Source organism: Mus musculus, chromosome 6, assembly GCF_000001635.26.
Source record: "Mus musculus strain C57BL/6J chromosome 6, GRCm38.p6 C57BL/6J".
Taxonomy (NCBI): Eukaryota; Metazoa; Chordata; class Mammalia; order Rodentia; family Muridae; genus Mus; species Mus musculus.
The window spans coordinates 29,885,438-29,912,593 of NC_000072.6; the positions used below are offsets into that span (position 1 = coordinate 29,885,438).

Below are 27,156 nucleotides of genomic sequence, written 5' to 3' on the forward strand. Positions count from 1 at the left end.
AAACACTCATACACATACAATAAAGCTAGTAACTTTTCTAAAGTCTCAGTCTTGCAGTGGGCATGGTAGTGCATGCCTTTGATGCCAGCAGAGGCCAGTGGATCTCTGTGAGTTCCAGACCAGACAGGACTCCACAGTAAGACCCTATCTCAAAACAGAAGTCTCCATCTTTAAAAATAAAAACGAAAAAGATTTATATGCAATTAAATATATTAAGATCTTAAAACATAGTTGGAAGATGGCCTAGGCGGCCATCACTGGAAAGAGAGGCCCATTGGACACGCAAACTTTATATGCCCCAGTACAGGGGAACGCCAGGGCCAAAAAAAAGGGGAGTGGGTGGGTAGGGGAGTGGGGATGGGTGGCTATGGGGGACTTTTGGTATAGCATTGGAAATGTAAATGAGCTAAATACCTAATAAAAAATGGAAAAAAAAAAAAACATAGTTGGATCAAAGCTTTTCCCTACATGGTTTTTTGAATATGAGCTTTATTGCCAGGCTGGATACAGCTTCTAGAAATACATTATCTATTTCTCTGTATCTGTCTTGTAGGATGGAATTAGTTATATCTTTTCTTTCATGCTCAGTCCATCAGTATATTTCAGGGATCAGACATGAAACCAATCGTAGGTTGTAATGTCTGGCTGTTTTATGTTCCTCTTGCCTCTTTCCTTCCCAGGCTGTACCAACTGTCCAAAGCTGGGAAGCTGTGTGTTCCCGCCATGAACGTCAATGACTCAGTCACTAAGCAGAAATTTGATAACCTCTACTGTTGCCGTGAATCTATTCTTGACGGGTAATGTCTGCTATCTTTGAGGTGGTCTTGGGTTATTGCCTGACGGTTCCAGCTTCTTTGGTTTTAGTTATTTCTGGAACTGTTTCATGTTTAACCACATCACACCCAGAACTGTGTAACCTGGAGCTCAGTTGCTATCACTCACAATTACAAGAAAAATCTCTTTCACTTAGGATATTAGACTGGGGCTAGAGATTGGGCTCAGAGATTAAGAGCCCTTGCTCCTCTTCCAGAGGGGCCTGTGTTTAATTCCCAGTACCCACATGGCAGCTGACAGATGTCTGTAATTCCAGACCCAGGAGATCTGGTGCCCTCTTTTGGCCACCACAGGTACCAGGCAAACATATTCAGACAAAGCACTCATGCACATAAAAGTAAACAAAATTTTAAAAAAGAATTGATGCATATGTAGCAGAGAATGGCCTAGTCGGACATGAATGGGAGGAGAGGCCCTTGGTCCTGTGAAGCTTCTATGCCTCAGTACAGGGGAATGCCAGGACCAGGAAGCGGGAGTGGGTGGGTTGGGGGAGGGGAGAGGGGCTAGGGGGTTTTTGGAGGGGAAACCAGAAAAGGGGATGACATTTGAAATGTAAATAAAGAAAATATCTAATAAAAAAAAAAGAGCAACCTAGGCTATATAACAAGTCTGAGATGAGAATAATCTCGACTTATAATAATAAAATAGGCAGTGAAATAAAAAAAATAATTGAGATTAGCTGCTGTTAGTAAGAGTTTATATTTTGTGCTATTAAAATGGCATAACAATGATTTTGAAAGAGATCTCAGCTGATCCTATTTCAGATCATGGTTCCCATAACATACTGTATAGTTCTCATGTTATTACTGCCATAGAGTTCTTGACTATCTAGAAACTTGTGGGAGGAAAAATGAACTCCCAGAGGCATTTCTGCTTTCTGCTGTATGAAGGTTGCAGGTCTGACAGTATTCACCCTGTCTCCACCCTTGTGTTCTGGCGTTCTTTCATTAACTGCTAGCAAGACCCTCATGTGCAGTCAATTCCATTGGTGTAACTAATACTTGACATACTCAACTTTTGAAAATCAGAGCTTGATTTTGGCTCAGAGTTTTAGAGGTGTTGGTCTGTGGGCAGATGGCCTTGTTTGCTTTGGGGCGTGCAGTGAAGCAGTGTGTGGTTAGTCAGGATCATGTGACAAAGTAAAGTCGACTGCTTCTGACTGAGACGTAAGAAAAGAGTAATGAAGGCACTGGGTCCCCTCTACCCTTTCAAGAATCTGTTGCCAGTTCCTAGAACGCCTCTCACTAGACTTGACCTCTTAGAGTTTTCAACACATTTTAGTAAAGCAAGCAGGGGGACCAAGCCTTTATCATATGAACCTTTGGGACCATTCTAGATCCAAATCATAGCCCTCAAGTAATTGTCTAAGTAAAACCATCAAAATAGCTTAGAATGTGGCAAGTGCAGTGTTTCCATCCCGTGTGAGTTAAGAGAGAAAATGAGGAAAGGTTCTGTGGACTGTATTCCTAGCCATTCAGTGTGTGCTGTGACACTACCGGTGGGCACTGGATCCAGAAAGACCTCAGTTTAAATGCTGCCCCCATTACCTATTTATTAACTGTAATCCCTTGCTTATCCTCCTTGCATATTCCCTCATCTGTAAAATAGTAACTTTGTGACCTACTTTATGAGGGTTTTTTTTTTTTTAACTTTATGAGTTATTATGAGAGTTAATAAGACAGGGTAAGTTATTCAGTGTTGTTACCTTTCTCCTGTAAAAAAACCAACCAAACAACAGTCAGGGTGGCATTTCACTGTGCACACCCAGCTGATCTGGAACTTGATACATAGCGCAGCCTGGCCTCAATAGCACAGTTCTTCTTTCATTGTGCTTTAATACAGGCATGTGCAACCAAACCCAACACCTTGCTTCTCTGTCTAGAACTTCATGTATAGTAAGTTTTAAGATTCAGTTAGAATCTAGGGAGGTTTGTCTTTTTTTTTTTTTTTTCTGTTTGGTGGAATGTTCGATGTACATTGTACCTATGGTGGCCTACTATATTACTAGGGAGTCAGTAGTATCACACAGACTAAATGTTTTCCTAAATTCTTAGCTCAGTAGTCAGCTATGGAGTATCCTCATGGTGAGTGTCATTGTGACAGATACCTCAATTCTGACCACATTAATAGTCATTTGTATATATTTCATTAAAATACTTAACTACTCACCACTGTCTTTTGACTTTTCAAATACCGGATGTGTGAACCTAAAGTTGGCCTATACCAGGATCAGTAAAAGATATGTGAAGAGAACTCTACTAATTCAGAAAAATGGATAGAGCCCCTCCCAACCTAGTTTACTCCCTCAGTAAGAAAGAGTATTAAGGTTGTACAAGAGTGTACGAGAGTGACAAGAAGCAGCAGAGTGGAGGTTATGGTTAGATTTTACAGTGAGGAGCAGGGACCTGGGCTGTCATCTAAACTTGCTAAGTGGTACAAGCTCATTGGTACCTGCAAACAGTGCCAGACTGCAACTGGGTCAAGGGAAATTGTTCTCTCAGTAGAGATGAAAGCAAGAGAGATGAAAACTGCTCCAGAGACACCTAAGTAGAAGCCAGGGATGGTGGCACACATCTGTAATCCCAGCACTCAGGAGGCCAAGGAGGTGAATCGAATGTTCTAGGCTATTCTTTCTTATTTAACAAATTTGAGGCCAGGTTGTGCTACATAAGATCCTGTCTCACAAAACCAGAAAGAAAAGGAGGGGCAGTGGAGCAGGCAGGCACTTTGGCTAAGAGAGCATCCACATGAGAAAGGTATTAATACTTAATCTTCTATAGTTCTGAGATGGTTACTTGCTGTATCCGTCCCTTTACATGTCGCTAGGACCAAACACCTGACAAAAGCAACACAGGCATAATCCAGTCATGACAGGAAGTCCTGGCAGAAGGACAGCCATCCACAGTCAGAAAGCAAAGAAGAATGCTGATGAAAGAGATGAAGATGGTGCTTTCTCCTTTTCTTTGGTCCAGGGCTCCCATCCATCAAGTGGTACTGCCTATGCTGAGGGTCTTCCTATGTCCGTTAACCTAGTCTAGAAACTCCCTCAAAGACATATCCAGAGGTTTAGTACCGTGGTGGTTCTAAGTCCCCTTAAGTTGTCAGTCAGAATTCACCATCACACGGGCATCAGGGAGCCCTGCCAACACCTCCTTGTGTACTGCTGACTAAGATTCCACTTGAGGAAGAAGAAAAATTCCCCCGAAGCTCCAAAGGAGCTCAGCTAGGCTTTTCACATTGTAGAGTAGATAGTGTTTTAGCTCTCCTAGGGCTGTGGAGCGAGAAGAACCAAAGAGAAGTTCAGAGGGTTGCCATGGCAACTAAATAGCACCAGGTAGCTTACCGTTACCCCCAGTCCTTCCTTGAGTGAAGTCTCTTTTGTCCTTTATCCTTGAGGAAAATCCTGAGGTCACAGGATTATCACTGCCTACCTGGAGTCCGTCCATGTCTGCAGCCTGGTTGTCATTTGCAGAGGTGCAGTGTGAAGGAAGTTTCCAGACCACCACAGCTGTGTATGGTTAAAAAGAAGGGGGATGAGGAAAATCTTCAGAAAGTGGTCAAGAGAAAGGAGGCCTAGAAATAGATCCTTTGGTCTCCTTGCTGTGCTAGCCATTGCAAGACCACTCTGATAATCCATGACTTGTGAGTGTGGTAGTCCCCACCAGAAAGTAGGAAGTTTTACACATATTTGGAGAGACCGTGTATCTCAAAATTGACTGGATTTTAGTTGAAACGCTTTTTTTCTTGACCAAGATTCCCAGAAAAAGTAGTCTTTACCCAAGGAGAACCAGAACTCACTCCTACACATTCTTTCCAGAAATCCTGGAGACAGCAAGGATCAGTTTCATAGAGAACAAGATACAAAGGTAGAATGTTTCTACTCCACATGAACCCAGAAAGCTCATTGTCTATATAGTGAGCATCAGCAGATTTCACAGCCTCTCTGCACCGTTGTCCAGTACTCTCCCTATTGGATCAGTGTAAGACCAAACTGGGTACTCTGATACTGCTAACTGCATTACTTACGGTATATTCCTAAAACAGCAAGGTAAAACAGTGTTGCCATTACGTCAGAACTGTCACTTCCTAAATTAAAATTACAGTTTCCTTATTTGTATCTTTGCTTTTTCCCCTATCTAGTCACAATATAGACGTGTACATTGCTTTTTTGTTTACAGGCCACTGTGTACTCTATATCTTTCTTTTGCACCACTCACTTTAGTCTCAGAGATTAAAGAGGGAGGCTGCACAGCTCCCATATACCTTGAGCTCGTTAGATAGACAAAATACAGACTGTATTGCTTTCCCTCAAAAATGAAAGAACTAAAACAAACACACAAGCCTCAGGTAGGAAGCTAAGGATATGTTTTTCTAAGTGAATGGTTTGGTTTTGTTTTTGTTTCCCTCAGACTTAAAAGGACAACAGATATGATGTTTGGTGGAAAGCAGGTGGTGGTCTGTGGCTATGGAGAGGTAATGTTCAACCTTTTACTTGTTGGATGCTTAAAATGTATTTTGTTAAAATGTTGCCGAGTTTTGTGTGTAGACGGCAGTATACCATGCACCATGTTAGATGGGAACACCTAACTTCAGAGGGCCTTGAGTTCAGTGCCTTTCTTTTCCTTTTGTATTTTTTCTCATTGATTTTCTGACTTGTTCCAGCATCGCTGTTTGTGATGTTCTTTTAGCTTGTGTTTTGATTATAAATCGTGAATGTGGGTGTTCTCATGCATATGAATGTGCCAAGCAGGGGCCGGGGATTTGTTTATGAACTGCATTTATTTGTTTTTCTTGGTTTTTCCCGAGCATGAGTCTACTCAGCAAACTTACTTTGAGGGGAAGAATCAGGGTCCCCTCCGCAAACCTCAAGAGGCTGGAGAAGTGTGCTTTCACGGGCTGTGCTCATTGCTATGTTCTCTGACTGCTCAGGTGGGAAAGGGGTGCTGCGCTGCTCTGAAAGCCATGGGCTCCATTGTGTACGTGACTGAGATTGACCCCATCTGTGCCCTGCAAGCCTGGTAAGCCTCTCCGTGGCTGTGACGCCTGCCCCTCCTCCTCTCTGTGGCTGGCTGCAGTGCCACTGTGGATCTGCCGTGCCGCGCCTTACGCCCACATGCCTGAAGCTGCAAGGGAACTCTGAGCTGCTGTCTTGCAAAAGTCAAGGAGTTCTGCTCGGAGGGAAGTGGGAATTTAGAATTCCTATCGAAATAGTAACAGGGAATGTTTTGGTTTGAGGAACAAATATCCCATTAATGTCTCTCTTCATATGTAATCCCCACCACTTTGGAAATAATAATCAAAAAGAAAAGACAGGCCAGAAAAACGGTTTACTAGACTAAGCGGTTACTGTGCAAGGCCTAATCTCAGTCTCTGACTTCACAGAGTTGTCCTCTGACCTCCACGGGTGTACCTTGGCCTGTGCTTACCTTCACACATATATCATGCATGAACGAGCACACAAACACACACACACATACACACAAACACATCCTAGTGTTTTTTGTTGTTGTTTTTAAGGTTCAGAGCTATAATCTTAGTATTCCTGAGTCTGAAGCAAATAGATTATGACTTCTAGGCCTTGGTTACAGAGTAAGACCTTGTCTCAGCAACCCGGCCTACAGAGTGAGATCCTGCCAGGAGGCGAGATTGGGTGCAGTTTAGTGATAGAACATGTGCTTAGCTTGGACATGAGTTCAGTCTTCAGCAGGAAGGAAGAGAGGGGAGTGAAATACAATAGGCCTTCTGATATATATCAAAGACCTCTGTGGTAGTCCTCCCAAAATGTATACTGTAAATCTAACTATGAGAAAATATTAGATTAATCCAAACTAAGAGTGAAATCTGCCTACTCCTGTGTGAAGAATGTATGGAAAAGTGTTTGTGGTGTTCTTATAATTCTTAAGGCTGGAATCTAAACTTAAAATTTTTAAGTTTCTTTTTCCTCTCTCAAATGTGGATCCTAGTAGGGCACAGCTTTAATCCCAGCATTTGGGAAGCAGAGACAAAAGGATCTCTGAATGTAAGACCAGTGTGGTCTACAGAGTGAGTTCTAGGCCAACCAGGGCTACATAGTCAGACCCTGTCTAAAAACTAATAATAGTCAAATAAAACAAATAAAATATAGATAATAATCCTTACCTCAAAGTATTGTGAAAATTAAGTCACAGAATGGACCCTCACTAAGTGGTAACTGTTACTAAGATTATTTCCATCATCCACAGAATGGGAAACACCACGGCCACTAAAAGCTACTGTAAGCCCACGCTTCTGTAGTATATATCTACATTTTTAATTTTCTGTGCAGTGTTTACCACTAAGCCTCTGGAAGAAGGACAGTGACCTCGAATAAGGCCTGTTGGCTCTGTCCTGCCACTCACAGAGCCCAACCCTACGGTGCCGAAGCAGAGCTTCCCAGTAGAGTCTCTGGCTTCCGCAGAGCTTCCCAGTAGAGTCTCTGGCTTGCTCTAGTTGGCTTCACTCACAGGGAGCACCACCTTTCTGGTCTTTTCAGTATAGAAACTGGAACATGACACTGATGACAGTACATTCACATCATCTCATAGCCGTGAGCCACACACAGACAGTAACTTACCGTATATGCCGTGTATGCTGTACGTACAAGCTGTGTGCTGAGGGTAAATGCGAAAGTAGATGGAGGGGCCGTGGCTCTGCTTTGAAGTGTCAGAAGCTCTGTAAACAGCATGCAGAGCTGTAAAGGCACGGGAGAGCTGTCTTAACAGAAGACTGAGGCACTGGACACAGGAATTTCAGCAAGGCTGTATTAAAACCTGGGCAGGGTTTTGGGCTTTTGTTTTTTGGGTTTGCTTTTTTGTTTGTTTGTTTTTGTTTTTGTTTTTTGGGTTCTTCTTTTCCTCTCATTTTGAAGGTATGTGTCCCAGGCAAGGAGCAAGAGCATAGCCTCCAAACAAAGGATAGCATAGCATATTTCAGGAGCTCACAGACTAGATAAATTTGGGGAATGGTAATATCTGAGGTTAGAATCAAATGGCAGTGTAATCATTTATCAGTATAAGAATTTAGGTCTGGCGCACGCCTTTAATCCCAGTACTTGGGAGGCAGAGGCAGGCGGATTTCTGAGTTCGAGGCCAGCCTGGTCTACAAAGTGAGTTCCAGGACAGCCAGGGCTATACAGAGAAACGCTGTCTCGAAAAACCAAAAAAAAAGAAAAAGAAAAAGAATTTAGGTCTTATCCTAGAGTATTTTAAACAGGTAAATAAAAATGTTCTAAATTGCACTTAGGGAAATCACTCTGCAAAATGATTTGAGAGATGTAACCTAGACAATGAGATTGGGCCATGCATTGCTGACCAGACCTTAGAAAAGCTAGCATGTATGGGTAAAAGGGGGCAGAACTAGGCACTGTGGCCCACAAATTGATAATCCCACCACCCAAAGAGAATTACCTCAAATTTAAGGCTAGCCTGGACTACAAAGTAAGTTCTGACCCTGTCTCAAAACCACCAAAAAGGTTCTATTGGGCCATAAATACAAGCAACTTAAGGAATTAAGGAAAAGTATTAAAAAGATTTGGTTACAATTTCAATTAGAAACAGTTACTTGGCTCATACAGTTGGGTTAACATTAATGCTGTTGTTCAGGGTAGAAAATACAGAAGAAAAGTAGATGAGAGTTTGGAGAGGATAATGAGTTTATTTTCAAACAAATGTGTGATCCTTCTGGGGAATCCTTGAGGTATCTGAAGGAGTAGTTAATCCTTGGCTATGAAGCCCCCCAGGCATGCAACTTACAAACTATAACTGAAATGTAGATTGATGGTAAAGCTCCTCCTTGTTTGCTGGATGCCTGGTGCCCATCACGTGAGTGGTGATTTACAGCCAAAGGCAGACTAAGCATGGGTACTGAAAGAACAGAGAGGGGTCCAGTGAAGAACCCCACAAAGTTCCACTACTTCAATATGGGAAACGCCTTAGAATTTAGCCAAGTGGGGTACAAGGTCCTGGGTTCAATCCCCAGCACTATACAAAAGTGGGGAATTGGTCTTTAAAGAAGGCAAGTTACACTTAATGTGGCAGAGAAATCAAATACTGTAAGGCACTCTGGAAAAAAAAACTTTTTTTGTTGTTTGTTTTTTCCGAAGGTAATCAATGATCTTAGAAGAACAGATGCAGTGAGAATAGATCCAATGGCCAGGTGTCATTTTCTAGAAATGCCATTTGGGAATTTCATGAGCCCTGGCTCGGCTCTCTGTCACTGGGAGGTATAGTCCCACGGGTGCAAAGGGAGCTTTTACACTTCTCCTGTATAAACTGAAGAGTAGCCCACGCCAGATGTGGTGACCCATGCCTGTAATCCCAGCACTCGAGGGAAAGGCTAGAGGATCCTGAACTTGAGGCCAGCCTGGACTATACAGTGGCACTGTCTTTAAAACTAAACTAAACAAACAGACTGGAAGCATTCCAGCTGTCCAGGAAGTGACACTGTAACTACCTGAAGAGCTCGGTGCAGGCTTGTAAGGGAGACTCCCCTGCGGCTGGCTGAGTTACTTGTCCTGCTTTATTTCTGCAGTATGGATGGATTCCGACTAGTGAAGCTGAATGAAGTCATCCGACAGGTCGACATTGTTATTACTTGCACAGGTATGGTTGTGGTGCGTCCAGTGGGGTGGGATGTGGGAATGCTTCCATGGCACATATACGGGGTGATTAAAAATATTCTGGATAAAGCCAAACTACTAAACTGAGAGATAGGGGTTGAGAAGTAGGAGTGGCTCATTTGGTAAAATGCTTACCTTAATAAACATGTTTTGATTCCAAGAACCCATGGAAAAAGGCATGGGTGACTGGAGAGTTGACTCAGTGGTTAAGAACACTTGTTGCTCTTGCAAAGGACCCAGGTTCTATTCCTAGTACCCCCATGGTAGCTCAACCATAACTCCAGTTTCAGGTAATCTGACACCTTCTTCTAACTGTGGGAATCAGACATATAAGCAGTATACATGCATCAGGCAGGCAAAACATGCATACACATGAAATAAATCATCTTTTTAAAAAGCCAGGCATGATGGTTTACACTTATAATTTCAGCACTGTGGAGTCAGAAGCACACAGAGAGACACACATGCATGTACCAGAAATAGTAGAAAAAAAATAAAGTCTATTTCTTTCACATTTTCCTGTTTAGAGCACTGCCAAACTATTTTTCAGAGCAGTAGAGCTTTTGTACAGTTGTACAGCAGTGCTTGAGGGTGCTAGCTTTTCTACATCCTTAACAACACTTTTATTATTGTGTTCTTTATTATTGCCATCCCATTGAACATAAAGCAGTGTATGATTTAGAAGGCTAGTAATAGTCTCCATTCTTTCCTATGCTTTTTGGCTATTGATATCTTCTCTAGAGAAACATCCTTTCAGACCCTGTGTTCATTTTTTTAAATCAGATTATTTGTCTTTATTGTGAGTTGTAAGAGTTCCCAATACATTTCTAGTAGACATCCCATTTGATTTACAAAGATTTTGTTCCATTCACTAAGTTGTCTTTTAAACACTTCCTTAGTGGGGTCATTTACAGCAAGGACTTGTATGTTTGTTGATGTAGTCAGTCTCTGTTTTTCTTCTGTTGTTTATATTTAAAGTGCTGTATCGTTGTAGACTGTTGCAGAACCTGAGGCCACAAGGATTCACTTTCATGTTCCTCTAACATTTCTGTTAAAAACTAAGAGGTTTTTCTAGTTCTTGCTCTTAAGAATATGATCCATTCATGTTGTAGACATTGGTTGACCATTTTACATACAGAGTTGAGGGAATAAAAACTACTTGTAGTTTATCTGGAAAGCTATTAGGAATTTGCCTAGTATGTTCTTATTATTTAACACCATTTGTAATGAAAGCAAGAATACAACCTACCTAAAAAAAGGAATATGATCCATATAAAATTGATTTTATATATTTTATTATATATTATAATATTACTATATATATTATATATATATACTATATATTGTGTGTGTTTTTATGAGGTAGGGGGTCTAACGTCTTTCCTTTTCATGTGTTTATCTCTTCTGTTTTTAAGGGAACAAGAATGTGGTAACCAGAGAGCACTTGGACCGTATGAAGAATAGCTGCATCGTTTGTAACATGGGCCATTCCAACACCGAGATTGATGTGGTAAGATCCTCACTGACCACTGATGGGACCTTTCTTGTTTCTCCTTCATTCTCTCCTTCCCAAGTAACAAACTGGAAGAAGAAAAGGCAGGGGCATCAGCTAGTCTGAACAGGAGTCATGAGTGCTCTGGAATAGTCCATGTCTGTTCACTTTCCAGCCCTAGGGCCTGTGCTTAGGGGCAAAATAAAGCTTTTTCATCGCAACCATTTCAAATGATTACCTCCTTACACCCAGGCTTGGTACCTACTCAGACTGTGTCACAGTGGACTCAGTATATGGGGATGTTTAGCTTTACATAAAGACACGTAGTCTGGTCCGTGGAAACACTCAAAGGAGAGATCTGTGGGCTAGGAGAAGTACATTGCCTTAGAATGGCTGTGCCTATCAACCACTGCAGTTTCTTTTCTCTCCCTTTTTCACTGGCCTAGGTCTCCCCTTAACATCTCTCTCAAATCACTGTAACTAGGTTATAGGTACCACCTTCAGTTCAGAGCCACTGTGTAACAGCATATATTCCTAAACCTGGGAAGTTTATTGCTGTAGTTCTATCTTCTGATTATATCCAACCAAACCTCTAATAAGTTATCCAAGTAGCAGTTAATAGAGGTGTATTTATTTCTTTTTAGACTTACCAAAGTATCTCTCAGTATGACTTTGACTCTGGCTTTAAGTTTTTATGGCATTTTCTGGCATGCCTGTCTTTCTCTGTGGGTAACTGGCTCAACCACAGCAGGCTTTCATCTCACTGAGGGCTGCTGTGACTGAGCTTCAGCATTTCAGGTAAGGACCAGCTGCTGCCGAGAGCCGTTGGACGATATTTAGTTTATGTGGTTTCTCTTTTTAACCCTGTTGTTCTATTCTTTTGTTATTAGAAGTATTTGGCTGGGGATGCAGCTCCATGTTAGAGTGTTTGCCCCCCACACTAGGCCCAAGGTTTAATTCCCACACCACACAGCACCAGAAAGGAGGAAGGAAATAGCTAGCCAGATAGCCTCCCAGAGCCTAAGGCTAGTCTGGGGGTCTGAGTACCATGGCATCATTGCTCTGTCTTGACACTGTGGTTTGCTTACAGTTACTAATGGAGTTGATAGTTGGTTCCTTGGCAGGGGTGGGGATCCTCTTACATTCCAGTTATGTACCATGAGTGAAGGGGCACCTCTACTACATGGTCAAAGAGAAAGCGTGAAGACTTTCTTTCCAAAACCACAGGAAGCTCTGAATAACAGATGCGGCCATCTAACTTCTGCACCTTTACTTTTATTCACTCCATGCCCTTGACTACCCTGGGAGGGTTAGTCTTAACTTTTAACTGGGAAGCGTAGACATTAAGTACACTGGTAAGTCATACAACTGATTCAGAATGAAATTTAAGCACAAAATTCTTCAAGTATTTGAGCCGGTGTGTGTGGTGGTGCTCATCTTTAATCCCAGCACTTAGGAGGCAGAGGCGGGCAGATCTCCGAGTTCAAGGCTAGCATGGTCTACAGAGTGAGTTTCAGGACAGCCAGAGCTACACAGAGAAACCCTGTTTCAGAAAAACAAAACAAAACAAAATAATTCAGGTGTATTGACTCCAAGGCCTAGTTTTCCCTTTAAAGATGGGCTAAACATGAGTAATTCCTCAGAATAAAGGTCACAAGACCATTTACCTTCAATCACAAATATTACTGTATGGTTGCTATATGCCACCTGGAGTTCTAGATGCTTGGAGTCAACGAATATAACAAATTCCTACCCTCATAGAGCTTATGAGGAGAGTGAGACAAAAAACTTAACATAATAAATAAGTAAAATTCTAAAGAGAAGAGAGAACTAGAGAATGGCAGAGGGCATCTGAAGAACTAGGCCATTATTTAAATAGTAGCTTAGACTGTGAGCCCAGTGTCGGGTCAGTCGTGTGGATTTCTAGGTAAGGGGCATTGTAAGCCGTAGCTGGTCCACATGGCCTGAGGCAGAAGGAGCCCTGCTGTTTGAGGGGTGAAAGGAGGCTGGTGTAGATGGCACGGTGAGCACAAGACAGGGAAGGGAGGATGAGGCTGAGGTGACAGGCCTAACAGCCCACGCTAAAAACAGTTCTGTTGTGAGAGAATCAGGGGGCCATTGTAGGGTTTCTAATCTGGCTTAGTTTTAATATGAAGGCTTTTACTTTAAAAGGATCATCCTGGATAACATGTTGAAACTAGACTTGGTTTTGCCATTATTTCTAGGTAGGCCCCCCTCCCCCATATTTGCTATATCAGGAGCCAAGAGCCATTCTTTTCTTTCTTTTCTTTGAGTTCTTCATGGCATAAGGTGTGGTCCAGAAAAGATGCTACTCAGAGGGCTTTTGAAAGTTAAATTAATGTGTGATGGTACTGTCACAGAGCATGTAAAACAAAATTTAAAGTAGATTGCTAGGAATTCAAGGCCAGCCAGGGCTGCATAAATAAGATCCTAACTAAAAAACAAACAAACAAAAACCAGCAAACTCAGCCAATAATTAGGACCAGGATGTTCATTCATTATTTAGCAAGTGTATGCTGAATATTTGGCCTGCTCTGTACCAAGTTTTAATTAGATGAAGTAAAAGCATTGAGCAACATCTTCTGCTCGTGAACTTTATATTCTTGTGTGGGAAATGGATAATAAATAAGTTAACAGTTATTGTCTGTGTTATATTGAGTGGAAAGGCAAGAGGAGGATGCTGAGAGCATCTTCTAATTGAAATGGCCAAGAAAGGCATTTTGTGGATAGACGATTGGGGAAGGCTGAATGAAAGGAAATGCAAGATGTGTGAGTACCCTGTATTCAGAGAAAATGGTCAGGCGGGAGTGCCGCTCAGAGGCAGAGCACTGGTCTGAGATGACTGCACACAGTCCTGGGTTCAGCCTCACCACTGCAAAGAGGAAACAAAACAAAACAGGTTGCCAAGAGCTGAAGAAGCTGTAGTAGAGCCAGCAAGATGGCTCAGCAGGTATAGGCACTTACATCCAAGCCTAAAGACCACCTGAGTTGAATCCCTGGAACCCACGGGAAGGAGAGAAGCAATTCCTGTACATATGTGATCCTCTGACCTGCACACACATACCATGAAAGTGCCAACTTATACACAAAGATAAATAAGTAGATCAGTAAATACATAAATGTAATTTATTTAAAGATAAAGTCTGGCGACAGTAATAAAGTCTGGGTGAGGATGAGGAGGCAGCTCAAGGAGGCGATGAGGAAGGCGGAGCTTTGTGGGCCATAGCATCTAGAGTTTTATCTAAATAGGAAAGAGGCTACTGGACAATTTTGAACAAATAAATAACAAAATATTTTTAATAAACCAGTCTGGCTTTTGGGTAAAGAAAACTGTCTGGGCTTGAGTAGGTGTGAGGACAGCAGGAAACTCTGAGAGGGTGAAGGTGCTGGCTTGGTTCAGTGGGTAAACAGTAGACTTGATAAGACTCAATGTTGTAACCAGTGGGATTTGCTAAACCAGTTAGGTGTAAAATGTGAAGGAAGGAGTGAGAGTCTCTGTAAATCACCTAACGTTTCTTGTGTAGGAAAGTTATTTGGTAATCATCCAGATAAATAATTGATCTTTTGTATACAAAACTTAGAGAGGAAATTCTCTATAAATCAAATTAGTGTTACTATGTAATATTTACCCAGCTAGATTTGTATTGTTTTGTATTTGAGCCACCATCTCACTCTATAGAGACTCAGAGATCCACCTGCTGACTAGCCAGATAGTTTTGTGATCAAAATTTAGAATAAATCATAGTACTTGGGGGTTGAGGTAGGAGGACGGAGTTGAAGCCTGCTTGGGCTACCTAGAGAGCTCCAGGCTCATGGGCTGCGAGTGCAGTAAGAGCCCCTGAGTGTGGCTCCCCTCTCCCAAAAATTACTTAGGTTTTTCTTTTCCTCTTTTGGGTAGGAATTTTTGGTTTTACCTAACTTTGAGATATTGCTTGCTGCATATTTCAAGAAAGAATAGGTCATGAAAAATGTTATCCACTTAGAAAGCTGTACTTTTTTCCTGAAAAATATGAATTGAATGAACACTGGAGAAGTGCTGTAGGCTACTCGGTGGGCAGCTCTTTCTTTCACATATCTCCTGTCTCACGTGGAAGGCCTGTGTGATTGTCAGCTTTGTAGTCCAAGTGATAAAGCATTATATACACATGCTTTCCGCAGCTTTCTCTAATGAAAGTTATTTAACTAAGTCTTGCTATTGATTCTGTTTTAAAGGACTGGAACCACAGCTGTGCTCCCTGCAGGGTGGGGCTGGGGGGAGGGGACGGTATCCTATAAGATCAGTATGTGTAGGCATAATACATTTACAGGGGATGTGCCCACAGTTGGAGCCCATATCTGCATAAGCAGCCCTCTTCCTGGTAGAGTAAGGTTAGTGCAGATTCACAGCAAAGCCAATTCTGTGCTCCTCCACCCCCACCGCCCTTTTTAAAGTGGTAATTCTAGACATGAACCCCGAAGCACACGTTTACCACCGACCTCCTCCCCCAGCCCCAGTTGGTTGGTTTTTAAGAGCTATTCTTGTCCCAGCCATAGGATAGGAAAGGCTCTTAGGGAGCAGGACAGCCAAACAGACAACCTTCACAATGAGGACATTGACCCTCCCTAGAGAGTGGTGGAGATAAGTTAACCAATTAATTTTTTAAACCTCTTTTTAAATGACCATCAAGGGTTTTGGCCCTTATTGAAGCCCGTTCCTGTGCCTTTGCTATACTGCCTCTTCTCGGCACTGTTTTCCTATGTTCTAAACAGTTGTCCCTTCCTTGACTCCACCATGTCCTTCCCAAAGAGCACTTCCTAAGATGGAGGACTCTCAGGATCATGTTGTTAGTTCTTTGCTAACAGTCACCAGAATTGTTTTTCCTCTGGAAGATTAATGATATGAAACAATAAAATTCTGAACTACTTACCATCTCATCTCAATATAAAATGCAGGGGTTACCGTGGAGCTGTGTGCTTTGGCCAGAAGGTGGTCATCTCCATATGCTATTTCAAAGGCTAAAGGATATATTTTGATTTTTCCTTAACTTCTTCAGTTGTCCACTTGCTTCAATTAGTTTAACTCTGTTCACATCCTTTACTTATAACTTTTAATCTATGGTGCTGGGGATCCAGTCCAGAATTTTACATGTGCTGGGCAAGAGTAGTACCGCTAAGCCACACATGACACCTCTGTTGTTGTCAGTGTGATTATCATCATTACACCCATGTCATCCTCCTTTTCTTCTTTATCTTCTTGTTCTTCTTCTTTTTTTTTTTAATACCCAGTGGAGTTGATTTACTTAGTCACTTCCTGTTGGTCTATGCTTATTTGCTAGTATGAATAATGTTAGGATGACCATTCTTTATTTGTTTTTGCTTTTGTTTATTAAGATCCTCCCAAGTACTGGAATTAAGGGCTTGCACCACTACACCTGGTTTATATTAAAATTCCTAGGCGCTTTAATTCTTGACTTGAATAAATATTTGTTACAGGAGTCTAAAAATTAAACTAATTGATAAAAATTAGTTATCTATAACATTTTGGTACTTATTGCCAAATAGCTCTTTAGAACAATTGAATCAATTTGTGAAATGTATGTCTCAAATTTTGCGTATCCAACATATCTAATAAAGAAATGTTGATCCAGAGCATGAATAAATGCAGTTCTAAATACACTAAAATATAATTATATGTCTTTTTGCACTATTCAAATGTTATTTCCTTAGAGAGAGAGAGAGACAATGATTGTCTAAGCATTAATTGAGCACTCCATTGTATATCTAAAGAGAATTTGGAAATTTAAAAATGAAAAGATACTGTCTCTGCAGAAATGGCTCACAATCTTCTCTTGGTTTTTGTCCTTTATTACAGTGCCTAGAATTACCATGTAACTAAAATGTCCCTCTTGTCTGAGGTCTAGTATTTGGCAGTATATTCTTTACCAGTATTTTCAGTTTTACCAGATGAATAAGATGGGGTAGTTTTGGAATATGGACTCACTTTCTGTTTCAGCCACTGCTAATTGAAGAAGGAAGTAGTTGTCCTAAGTCTGTCTGCACGGCCTGTGACTGACATTTCATTGCTGCTGATAATGAACTTCCCATCTTTTCTTTTGTTCTTTGAATACACAATACACAGAAGTGGAAAGAGGGTGAGCCATTGGGCGCTTTACTCTACCACTTGCATCCTCTGAAAGCTACCTCACATTTGCACTTAGGGCACAGAGCTTCTGTAGGGTAAACCAGCCTTTTGAGCAGGTCAGACCGGGATGTTGGGCCATGAGGGCAGAACCATGGTCCCCAGCATGCTGTTTAGGACATTCGGCTTTCTCCAGCTAATCCACTTGGCTCTGATCATCTGTCTCTCTCTTCAGCACTTATGCATACCGTTTGCACCATATTATTCTGCACTTGTTTGCATGTTGCTTTGTATTTCTTCTCACATATGTATTGTTTTGTGTCCCCAACTAAAATGTCAGCTTTTTGAAGGCAGAAACCATGCCTTTGGTTTCTTTTGTATTTTCCATAGCACCTTTTACTGTGCTCAGCAGAGAGTGGGCGTACAATATATGTTGTGGAATGACCTCCTGAGGGATCCCTCCCTGGCTGGGCCTAAGATTAAATTCCCTGAAATGGAACAGTCCTAACCAACCCAGGACAGGTATTCTCCATCTGGCATGTTGGTTGCTTCTTTCGACTTGCTATTTAAAATAGCTCCCTTCAACTTCTTTCTGTCCCCAATGTGGGGGACTTGCCACAGCTAATAATGTTCTCACTGTGTGTGTTCCAGGCCAGCCTGCGGACACCAGAACTGACCTGGGAGAGAGTAAGATCCCAAGTTGATCATGTGATATGGCCTGATGGCAAGAGGATAGTACTGCTGGCAGAGGTAAGACTGAGGCTGACAAGGAGCTACTCCACTGACAGGAGAGACTGCCATTCCCTGCTCCCCTGCCCCCTCCCCCGCGTGTTCCCTGATCCTTTCAACTCTGTCTCTTCAGCACAAATTTAACTACTTTACCAGTAGATTTTACTTATAATTGTGAAAGATCTTTTCATTGAGCAATTAAGAACCTATTCTGGTTCCTCACTTTCACCCATTATCCTGTCTCCATGTCACTCTGCAGGTTGAGTCAGATGATGACTATTACTGTGGAAGGAGTTAGCAGATAGAGTCAGTGCAGCTCACAGAGAAAGACTGTCTTGTGTGGGGTTTAATCAGTAAGCAAAGTAGGTATTCCTGGCTGTAACTCAGACTGTCTTTGATAAGCTTTGGGAAAGTCATGTCTTTGCTGCCAGTGTCTCTATTTTAGGGTCTTTGAACTGATGAACTGAGCCAGCTATGTAGTGGGTACCCAGCTTATTCTGCTAATGCTGTGTGATGGATGGTTCCCATCCTGTGCATCTAGCTCATACTCCTTTTTCCCAGGGCTGGGAACTGAACTCAAGTCCTCACACATGCACGCATGCTAGGCAGGAGCTCCACCACTGAGCTACATATTTCCAGTCCCCTTTCAGGGGAGGGTGGGATGGAGGTATCATGTACACGTTACCTCTTGTGCTTGTGGAGTCAGAGGACAACTTGCAAGAGTCAGTTCTGTCCACCATGTGGGTCTCCTCAGGTTGGCAGGCAGCAGGTCCCTTTACCTGCTGAGCCACCTCACTGGCCCGCACACTTAGTCTTGACTTTGATCCCTTGTAGCCTTAATGTCATTTCCTATCATTTTCCTATAGTGCAGGCTCTGCTCATCTGTCCTTGGATTCCTGGGTGCTGGGAGTGTGTCTTGTTTTTTCCATGAAGCTTTCTCTTTTCAAGTAAAGGCCCCAAATAACAAGGGGACAAAAAGGCTTTTCCTAGGTTGCAGTTTCCTTTGGTTTTGCTTATTATTATCAAAGAAACCAAATATAAAAATATAAACAGCATCTCCTTATGTAGGGACACATAGGGCCAACTTTCTATGTCCTTACTGTTCTTTTTATCTTTTGTCCATATTTAGCTGACATTCTTACATGCTTTAGGGCATGTCTGGGAAGGCATGTGTATAGATAGGCGAAGAACGGGTTGTTAAATGTTTATTAATAGCCTTGACGTCAGACCCCTGTCTGGCATCATTTCTAAACTGCCCTGGGAGGTCCCTCCTAGCAATTTTGGTGATAAAAGCTGGCACTAAAGGTGTTTTTGGCTATATAGCTGAGCAGAAACAGTAGTCAGGCAGCAAAGCAAGAAAGGACAGCATGGGGCAGGGTTTAGCTCTCTTGCTGTCCTTATTGTCCACTCAGAAGTCAAGGCTGCCTGCCTTTGCAGCAGAGACACAAACAGAAGCACAGAAATCCTCACATCTTCCTAAATCCATAGTTGTCTCCCTCCCAGCCTGGAGAGATTGCTCCTTGCCATGACTCCATCCTTTCCTAAGACAGTCATGAGAATACCCTCAAAAGAAGGGTGTTTTGCTACAGAGAATGAAGAGATTGAGAGAAATACAAGCCTTTGCACAATCATCAGTGTACTATGAGTGCTTTTATCCCTTTGTATATACTCCTAGAAATTTAGAACATTTATCAAATTTTCAGTGCTTTCATTTGGATATTTCCAAAGAAGACATGCAAATGGCCAACATACAAAGGGGAAATGTTCAGCATCACTAATCATCAGGAGAATGGAAATTAAACCACAGTGAGGTATTACCTCATTATCTTTGATAAGAATGGCCATTACGAAAGGAATAAAAGATAAATTATGAAAAACAGGATGAGCTTCTCAAAAACTTAACAATAGAACTGTTGTGTGTTCCCGTAATTCTGTTGTCACACATCCCAAGAAAACAAATCAGCCTGTCAGATACATGCGCTCCCTTCCTCATTGTAGGCTATTCACATGAGCCTGGGCGTGGGACTGACTGACGGGCATGTGGTACATGCAGCAAACACTGTTTTACCATAAAGTAAACGCCTGTCATTTGTTAGTGTGACATAATGTTAAGTGAAGTCAGCCAGGCATAGACAAGTAATGCGTATTCAATCCCGTGTAGTCTATAGACACTGGTTATGGGCCAGCAGTGGTGGTGCCTGCCTATAGTCCTGCACTCAGGCAATGGAGACAGGAGAATTAGGAGTTCACGATCAGCTTTGGCTACCTAGTAAGTTTGAAGGCAGCTTGGGGTACACAATAAGACTATCATCACTAAAAGAAAAGGTTAAATCTAGCATGATTTATAATATCAAATAAATGTAAATCAACAAGAGAATGCCCAAGTAAGCCAGAATACCACTATTCAATGGATTTATGAGCCTTGTGTCCAATACATTGACCTCATAGAAGTGAGAAGAATAAATATTGATGTCAGGCATTAATCTCAACAATTTAGGAGGCTGAAGCAGGAGAACTGAGAGTTAAAGGCCAGCTTGTAGTTATATAGTGAGTCTCTGTCTCAGACACACACACACACACACACACACACACACATGATTGCTGGAGGCTTGGAACTTTGGGCAGTTGGGATTCAGCAGAGGCTGATCAGTGGATGCTGAGTTTTAGGTAGCTAGGAATGTAAATGGTTCTGGCATACTATTAGCATACTGTGACTATAGATAACAGTTATGTACTGGACATTTTGAGAAGCTGTAAGAAAGGATTTAAAGATGATAGGTGTTTGAGGAAAAAGATATATGTACTCTTGTATTGAAACATTATATGGTATCCTATAAGTAGTATAATTTTTACTTTGATATATCAGTTAAAAGTACATTTTGGATAAAAATCTTAAAACATTTAAAATATGGTGGCTCATGTCTTTGATCTCAGCACTTGGTAGGCAGAGGCAGAAGGATTTCTGTGAGTTTAAGACCAACCTGGTCTACATAGCAAGTTCTAGGACAGCCAAAGCTATACAGAGGGACACCCTATCTTAGGGAGGGAGGGAGGGAGGGAGGGAGGGAGGGAGGGAGGGAGGGAGGGAGGGAGGGAGGGAGGGAGGGAGATAAAGAAAGAAAGAGGGAGGGAGGGAGGGAGAGAGTGCCCTCTTTATCTAGCAATCTCAATTGGGAAAGAATTGGATGTTGGCTGTCATTCTTCTATCACTATGCCCTTTTCTTTCCCTTTTGGTCCCCAGGGCCGTCTACTGAATCTCAGCTGCTCCACAGTGCCTACATTTGTGCTCTCCATCACTGCTACCACTCAGGTAAGCTCTGCAGTGGGACAGGGGTGGCCTGAAGAGGGTTATCAGAAAAGCCAGGTTTCACAGCTTTGAAAGGCGTATCAGCATTCATGTTTCTGCTTTTTTAGGCTCTCGCCTTGATAGAACTTTACAATGCTCCTGAGGGTCGCTATAAGCAAGATGTGTACCTGCTACCCAAGAAAATGGGTAAGTTGTTCTTTCTTCCCCATTCTTACTAAATTAGTTCACTGTCATAAGCTCAGAGGCATTGACTTCTTTGGGGTGGGTGGGGAACAAAGGGAAAAAGACATATCTTTGTCATATAAATTAGGAGCTAGGACTCTAGACTCTATTCCAAGGTGGTTTGTGTAATTTTCACACAGGTTTTTCTAGGGAGGGTCTTGCATTTTGCTATGATTTGGAATACCTACCTGAGAATTATTTTGTTAGGGCCTATTGCATTGCACCACATTGTGTGCTTTGAGTTTGAGTCTCACAATATAGTCAGGCTGGCACTGAACTCACTCCTGTTTCTAGTCTGGATTACAGCATATATCACCATGCCTGGCCTACCAACCAATTAAAGATTTTCTCTTTTAAGGCATCATGCATGTAAAATTCTCTAGGAGGAGGAAAGTATTTCCCCAAAAAGACTATCTCTGGCCTTGTGATATCTGGCTTATTCCAGTTCTAAGGTGCTAAATAGCTTTTTAAGGGATATAGGTTCTTGTTAAGAGTTAATTATGTGGGTGATTGGTATAATAGAAACACTAAACTGTCTTAAATTTTTAAAGAGCCTATCTCAGTCATCTGGGAGATACATTATGTTTATAAACTCAGGAACTAAGTCAGCTTTGGTTTTGCTGTTACAACTTGCTATATTGTCCCTTTAATACAGTTTGGATGGGTCTGGTATGGTGACACAGGTCTTTAATCCCAGCACACAGGAGGCAGAGGCATGTGGATCTCTGTGAGTTCAAGGCCAGCCTAGTCTACATAGTATATTTCGATACAGCCCGGGTTACATAAAAAAAAAAAAAAAAAAAAAAAAAAAAAAAAAAAAATGTCTCAAAAGAACTGAACCAGCCGGGTGTGGTGGCGCACGCCTGTAATCCCAGCACTCGGGCGGCAGAGGCAGGCGGATTTCTGAGTTCGAGGCTAGCCTGGTCTACAGAGTAAGTTCCAGGACAGACAGGACTATACAGAGAAACCCTGTCTCAAAAAGCCAAAACAAAACAAAACAAAACAAAAAAACAAAAACAGAACAACAACAAAAACAAAATAGTAAAAACCTACCACAGTTTGGAAGGGTGTGAAGTGAATAAAATGAATAGAGCAGTCTATAGTCTCTTAGTAGTTATAATGAAGCTGTAAATACAATATATTCAAAAGATGCAAAATTGCTAAAGCAAAGCATACATTTCTAGATCCTCCCCCAATTTCCATGGGTGTTAAATTTTCTAGGACATAAATATAGTTTTCTAGTATAGTGTAGTATAGATATCAAGGCAAAACTAAAGGTTGAGTTTCCCATTTTTAACTCCTGTGCTGTGCCATAATTTCCTTCTTTTCTGGGGAAAAGGCTTCAGGGTGGAAAGAGTTACTGGAAGTCAAGTCACTGGAATTGAAGCTAAAGGCAATCATTCCTTAGAGATGAGGAGGACCTAAGAGCAGAAGTCAACCATTTTCCGTCACCTCCAAGAACTAGAACATGTCTTCCAGTTTTTTAAGGCCTAGCTTAAGGAGAGAGCCAGCAGGAAGCATGACTACTTCCCCTGTCTGTGGTCTTTGTAGATGAGTATGTGGCAAGCCTACACCTGCCCACCTTTGATGCCCACCTGACAGAGCTAACAGATGAACAAGCCAAGTATCTGGGACTCAACAAGAATGGACCCTTCAAGCCTAACTACTACAGGTGCCTTGGGCTCCCCAGAAATCAGAGAAGGCGGGGTACTTAGAGCTTCCCAGAGTGCAGCTGATCCTTGTATCTGTTACCACATACCTTTACGTGAACTCAGAAAAATAACATATTTCCTCCATGTCTCCTACCTCAGAATACTCTGAAATCTTCTTAAAACATTGGTGTTCTCCACCACCCCTTCCCGCCCCATAAATACTAGCCTTTTAAAATCACATTTTTGTTACTTATTTTGTAATTGTGTATGGAGGTGGAGGTGGGTGCTTGTTCATGATGCATGTGCCCTGGTTGCATGTGTGGAGGACAGAGGATAACCCGTGGGACGAAGCTTCCCTTGTACCGTGTGGGTCCTGTGGAGACTGGCAGGCTTGGTGGCAGGTGCTTGTCTCCACTGAGCCTTCTCAATAGCCCATGGCCTTTTTTCACTGTATGAAAAAGAGCCACAGATATCTATGCTTACCATATACACTAGGAAAGCCCTTGTCTCCCTCTTACACCTTTAGGCAGGCTCCTTATGTTCCAGTCCCACCAGCAGATAACATCAGTTTCAACTTTCTTTTTCCCTCCAGGTATTAAGTTCCTGTAATGCAAGCCAGAAGACATGTTAAAGAATAGAACCAAGCCTTTTCTCAAATACTATCCAAGGAAGAACCTAGCAAGCTGCTTCTCCAATCAGAGCTGCCCGCCGTGCTCATCCTGTGTGTTAGGTTATTTATTTATTAAAATCTAGAATCCTGTGCCTGTAGCCTTGGCCCAGAGTGTGGTTACTAACTCGTGGGGCCGTGAGAGCCACAGAGGACAGGCTGAGGAAGGAAAGAAATGGGCTAGCCATTCCTCGTGCATCACTCGCATTATTGCCCATTAATGGAATCCCCAGCGATGACCATGTTCTCTCCAGGCTCAGGAGTTAGTTCAGGGATGCCAGACTCCTTGTTACTTAGGGTTTTCTGAATACATTTCAGCAGCTGCCTTTCTCAAAGCTTTGGTCCTTTCCCAGGTGAGGCCTTTTGGAAGCCACTGAATTAATAAGGCCTGAATTCTCAGCCTTGATAGTTACTGTCACTGCCTTCCTTATAAAAAGGCTGGGGAGGCAGGAGTGGTAAGGTCTTGTAAGCTGCACCAAGAACTCAGCTGTGCCTGTGTCCGTGCCTACTGGGATCTCTTCTCTTACCCAGGACTTCTTTCTTCTCCTTGACTAACTATATCCATTTCAATGCTTTCTGGCTCTAAGAGGGTTGTGACTCCATGATCTTAACAGCTCTGGTGTTGGTCAGGCATTTGTTTTACTTTCTAACCCTACTAAACTCTGCTCAGGAAGTAGCCAGCCAGCTCCACTGGGACCCATAGTTCTGCTTTCTTCCCATTTAACTGGACTGTTTCCTAGGAAGCCCCCTAGATGGGCACTGTCAGAGAAGGAGAGCCCCGTATGAACAGTGCTTCTGTTGTGCCTGAAATGATGCTTGGAGCTGAGTTGGCGAAGGTGTTTGCTAGAGATTTGGGGGCTTCAGACTTTAGAGTGGGCTATAGCTTGATATCCTAAAGAAAGAAGTTTTTCCAGGAAAGACTTTGCAGCCTGGCTGCAGAAGACAGGAGACTTTGTAAAGTGTGTCGAGATGATGAAACCTAGTTTGAGGGCTGGAGGTTAGCTCAGTGGTAAAGCACTTGCCTGGCATGAGTAAGGCCCTGTGCTCAATCGCTGGGAACTAGGGGAAGGGATGGGGCACTAGTTTGAACCTCATCAGACATTCATCCCTTTGGCTGTTAGCCTTGGTGAAAGTGAGATCTGCAGTCTGATAGCTTATCTTTCTTTGCTGCTGCTGCTGCTGCCGCGCTGTATCGTTATTATGATCTGGCCCCTTCTGTTTAAGGATTCTGTTTCAGAGAGTTTCTTAAGTAACTCCAGCATTATAAAATAATAATGTAAACAGTGTGAAGTTTCTCATTCTACCCAAGAGTGATATCCTTTGGAGATAGACTGAGTGGTTTCGAGGTTTCCACTGGGATCATTTGATTTCAAGAATTAACCTGGAGTGACCCTAGGAATCTTGAGTTGAATGAGTCCCTCTCATGGCCCTCCCTATTTAGAAGTCTCCTGTTTGTTCCCCATGTGTCTTTTACATTGATACATCTTTTACATTGTATCAAGAGCAAGGTCATTCCAACAGAGGACACCCAGAATCACTGAAACCTTCCTCTAGATCTTCTCCCCTGGCTCCACCATCTCTGCTGTCCCTTGGTCTTTGTGTGTGCCCTGGAAGCTAGTCTGGAAGTGTCCTTATTTTCTAAGATAGGGAAACAGAACTTGGGTAGGTGGCTGGTTTGCCTTATGGTATACATTCTGGCTCACCCCAGAAGATGGACTCTTGCCAGGACAGCATCTGTGGCTGTATTCTGTTGTATAAGGAAGATCAGAAACACTGAAGACCTTACCGAGATAGGCCGTTCTGTTTGCCTCATTCTGATTTCTGTATTAGCGGAATGCATCAATCACTCTCCCACTACCATATCTGTTTTGTTTTTTGTTTTTTGTTTTTTTGTTATTGTTGTTGGGGTTGTTGTTGTTTTGAGATAGTCTTGCTCTGTAACCCAGGCTGGACTCAAAGTCACGGCAGTTCTCCTGCCTTGGCCTCCTGAGGCCATGTGCTACTATGTCTGGCCTCATAATTGGATCTCTTTAGTGAAAGATTCATATCTCTGTGCCTCATTTTATGTCCAGAGCAGATTCCGTTAGGCAGGTATCTGGCTTGGGCCCCAAGTCATATCCTGGTGATTTTCTGCAAAGCCTAGCTCTCTACAGAGCTTCTTATGGCTGCCACACCATAGGGAAGAGATCCCCTCCAAGTAAAAAAGGAGCCACATGGGTTTCTAAGTTACGTTGTACCTGACTGCCCATAGTGAGGTATCTGCCTGTGAGTTACAGATGACATCTATTCCCTTCTCTCTGGAGACTTCTGTGTCATCAACCATTAAGAAAGTAGCCAGAAATAGGATGTAAGACAGTGATAGGACACTTGATTAGCATGTGCCAGGCCCTGGGGCGAATGAATCCCAGTACAGCAGGCTTGTGGAGAGTTGGGAAGAAAGAAGATAGCCCAGGTTCTGCCCTAATGCTGGAACCAAATCATTGTTTCCTCTAACCTTGGAATAAGAGCAAATTTCTTCTTATTCCAACTCTTCCTTTTACAAGCACTCTAGCTACCTGGAGACAAGGAAGAGAAGACTGGTTGTCTCTGGTTATGTGGCCCTGGGCAGAGGGAAATACACCACTTGTCTACAATGAATTTGTGCTACTTCAAGGTCTTCTTGCTGTTTTAGTGGAAATATTGTTTTCTTTTTCTTGTTAAACAAAAATGCCTCTAATCTACCTTCCCTCTGCCCTCCTCCCTCCTCATGTTCCCCTCCTGGGAGAGCCAGGCTCCCCACGGCCACACACTCCTGCAAAGCTTTTTCTGCTGCTTGGCTTTTCTCTGAAAAGATCTGAAATTGCTGCTCCTGTGCTTTTCCTCAGAATTAACTTTTGTCATGGTTTAAAATAAATCAGAATGCATTGTTGCATTAAGCTTTTTTAATAAAGGAAAATTATGGAAAGAAAATAGGTAACACCAGCAAATTATATATTGACATTGACAAGTCTAAACATATATATACTTATATATGTAAAACACATCCATATCTATACAAATAATCATCTAGTTCTTACTGTCATCTTACTGAAAGGAACAAAGCCTCTAAGGATCACCAGTTCTGAGAAGCTCTTGGAAATCTCTATGTCTAAGTGATTGTATTAGATCAGCAATAATGACTATGTAATCTCAAAAAATAAAGTATTCTTAAAACTGATCTGTGTCCTGAGAATACCACTTAATTCTGTGAACTATGAATTCAGAGATGAGAGATATGTGGGCAAAAAATAACAAGGATACCTGCCGTAGGATGAAGATGTGAAAAGCTGATGCAGTTACCAGCAGGTGTGTTGGAGTGACCATCACCCTGAGAGTCTTGTTTTACACTGAGACACTGCTAACAAATACCTTGTCTCTCCCCGAACACCACGCCTTGACCCACAGCTGGCTATGTATAAGGAGCACACCTCTGAACCACAACCTTGAGGAGGAGAAGACTG

General features: G+C 42.3%; 1 protein-coding gene across 12 annotated transcripts in view; it reads left to right on the forward strand.

The window, feature by feature from the left end:
- Ahcyl2 (S-adenosylhomocysteine hydrolase-like 2) overlaps positions 1–26,873 on the forward strand; it is a 143,932-nt gene extending 117,059 nt beyond the window's left edge. For 11 of the 12 annotated variants that reach the window (NM_021414.6, NM_001171000.2, XM_030255642.1 and 8 more), the window contains 10 exons: positions 681–797; positions 5,244–5,307; positions 5,764–5,852; positions 9,382–9,452; positions 10,885–10,979; positions 17,752–17,850; positions 21,071–21,139; positions 21,244–21,322; positions 22,910–23,030; positions 23,603–26,873. In NM_021414.6, coding sequence (NP_067389.5) covers positions 681–797; positions 5,244–5,307; positions 5,764–5,852; positions 9,382–9,452; positions 10,885–10,979; positions 17,752–17,850; positions 21,071–21,139; positions 21,244–21,322; positions 22,910–23,030; positions 23,603–23,609 — 811 coding nt within the window. In that variant the 3' untranslated portion in view covers positions 23,610–26,873. Of the gene's footprint in view, positions 1–680; positions 798–5,243; positions 5,308–5,763; positions 5,853–9,381; positions 9,453–10,884; positions 10,980–17,490; positions 17,726–17,751; positions 17,851–21,070; positions 21,140–21,243; positions 21,323–22,909; positions 23,031–23,602 lie in introns of those variants that run through there. The other variant, XM_011241082.2, reaches the window with a different exon arrangement.
- The last annotated feature ends 283 nt before the right edge of the window (positions 26,874–27,156 follow it).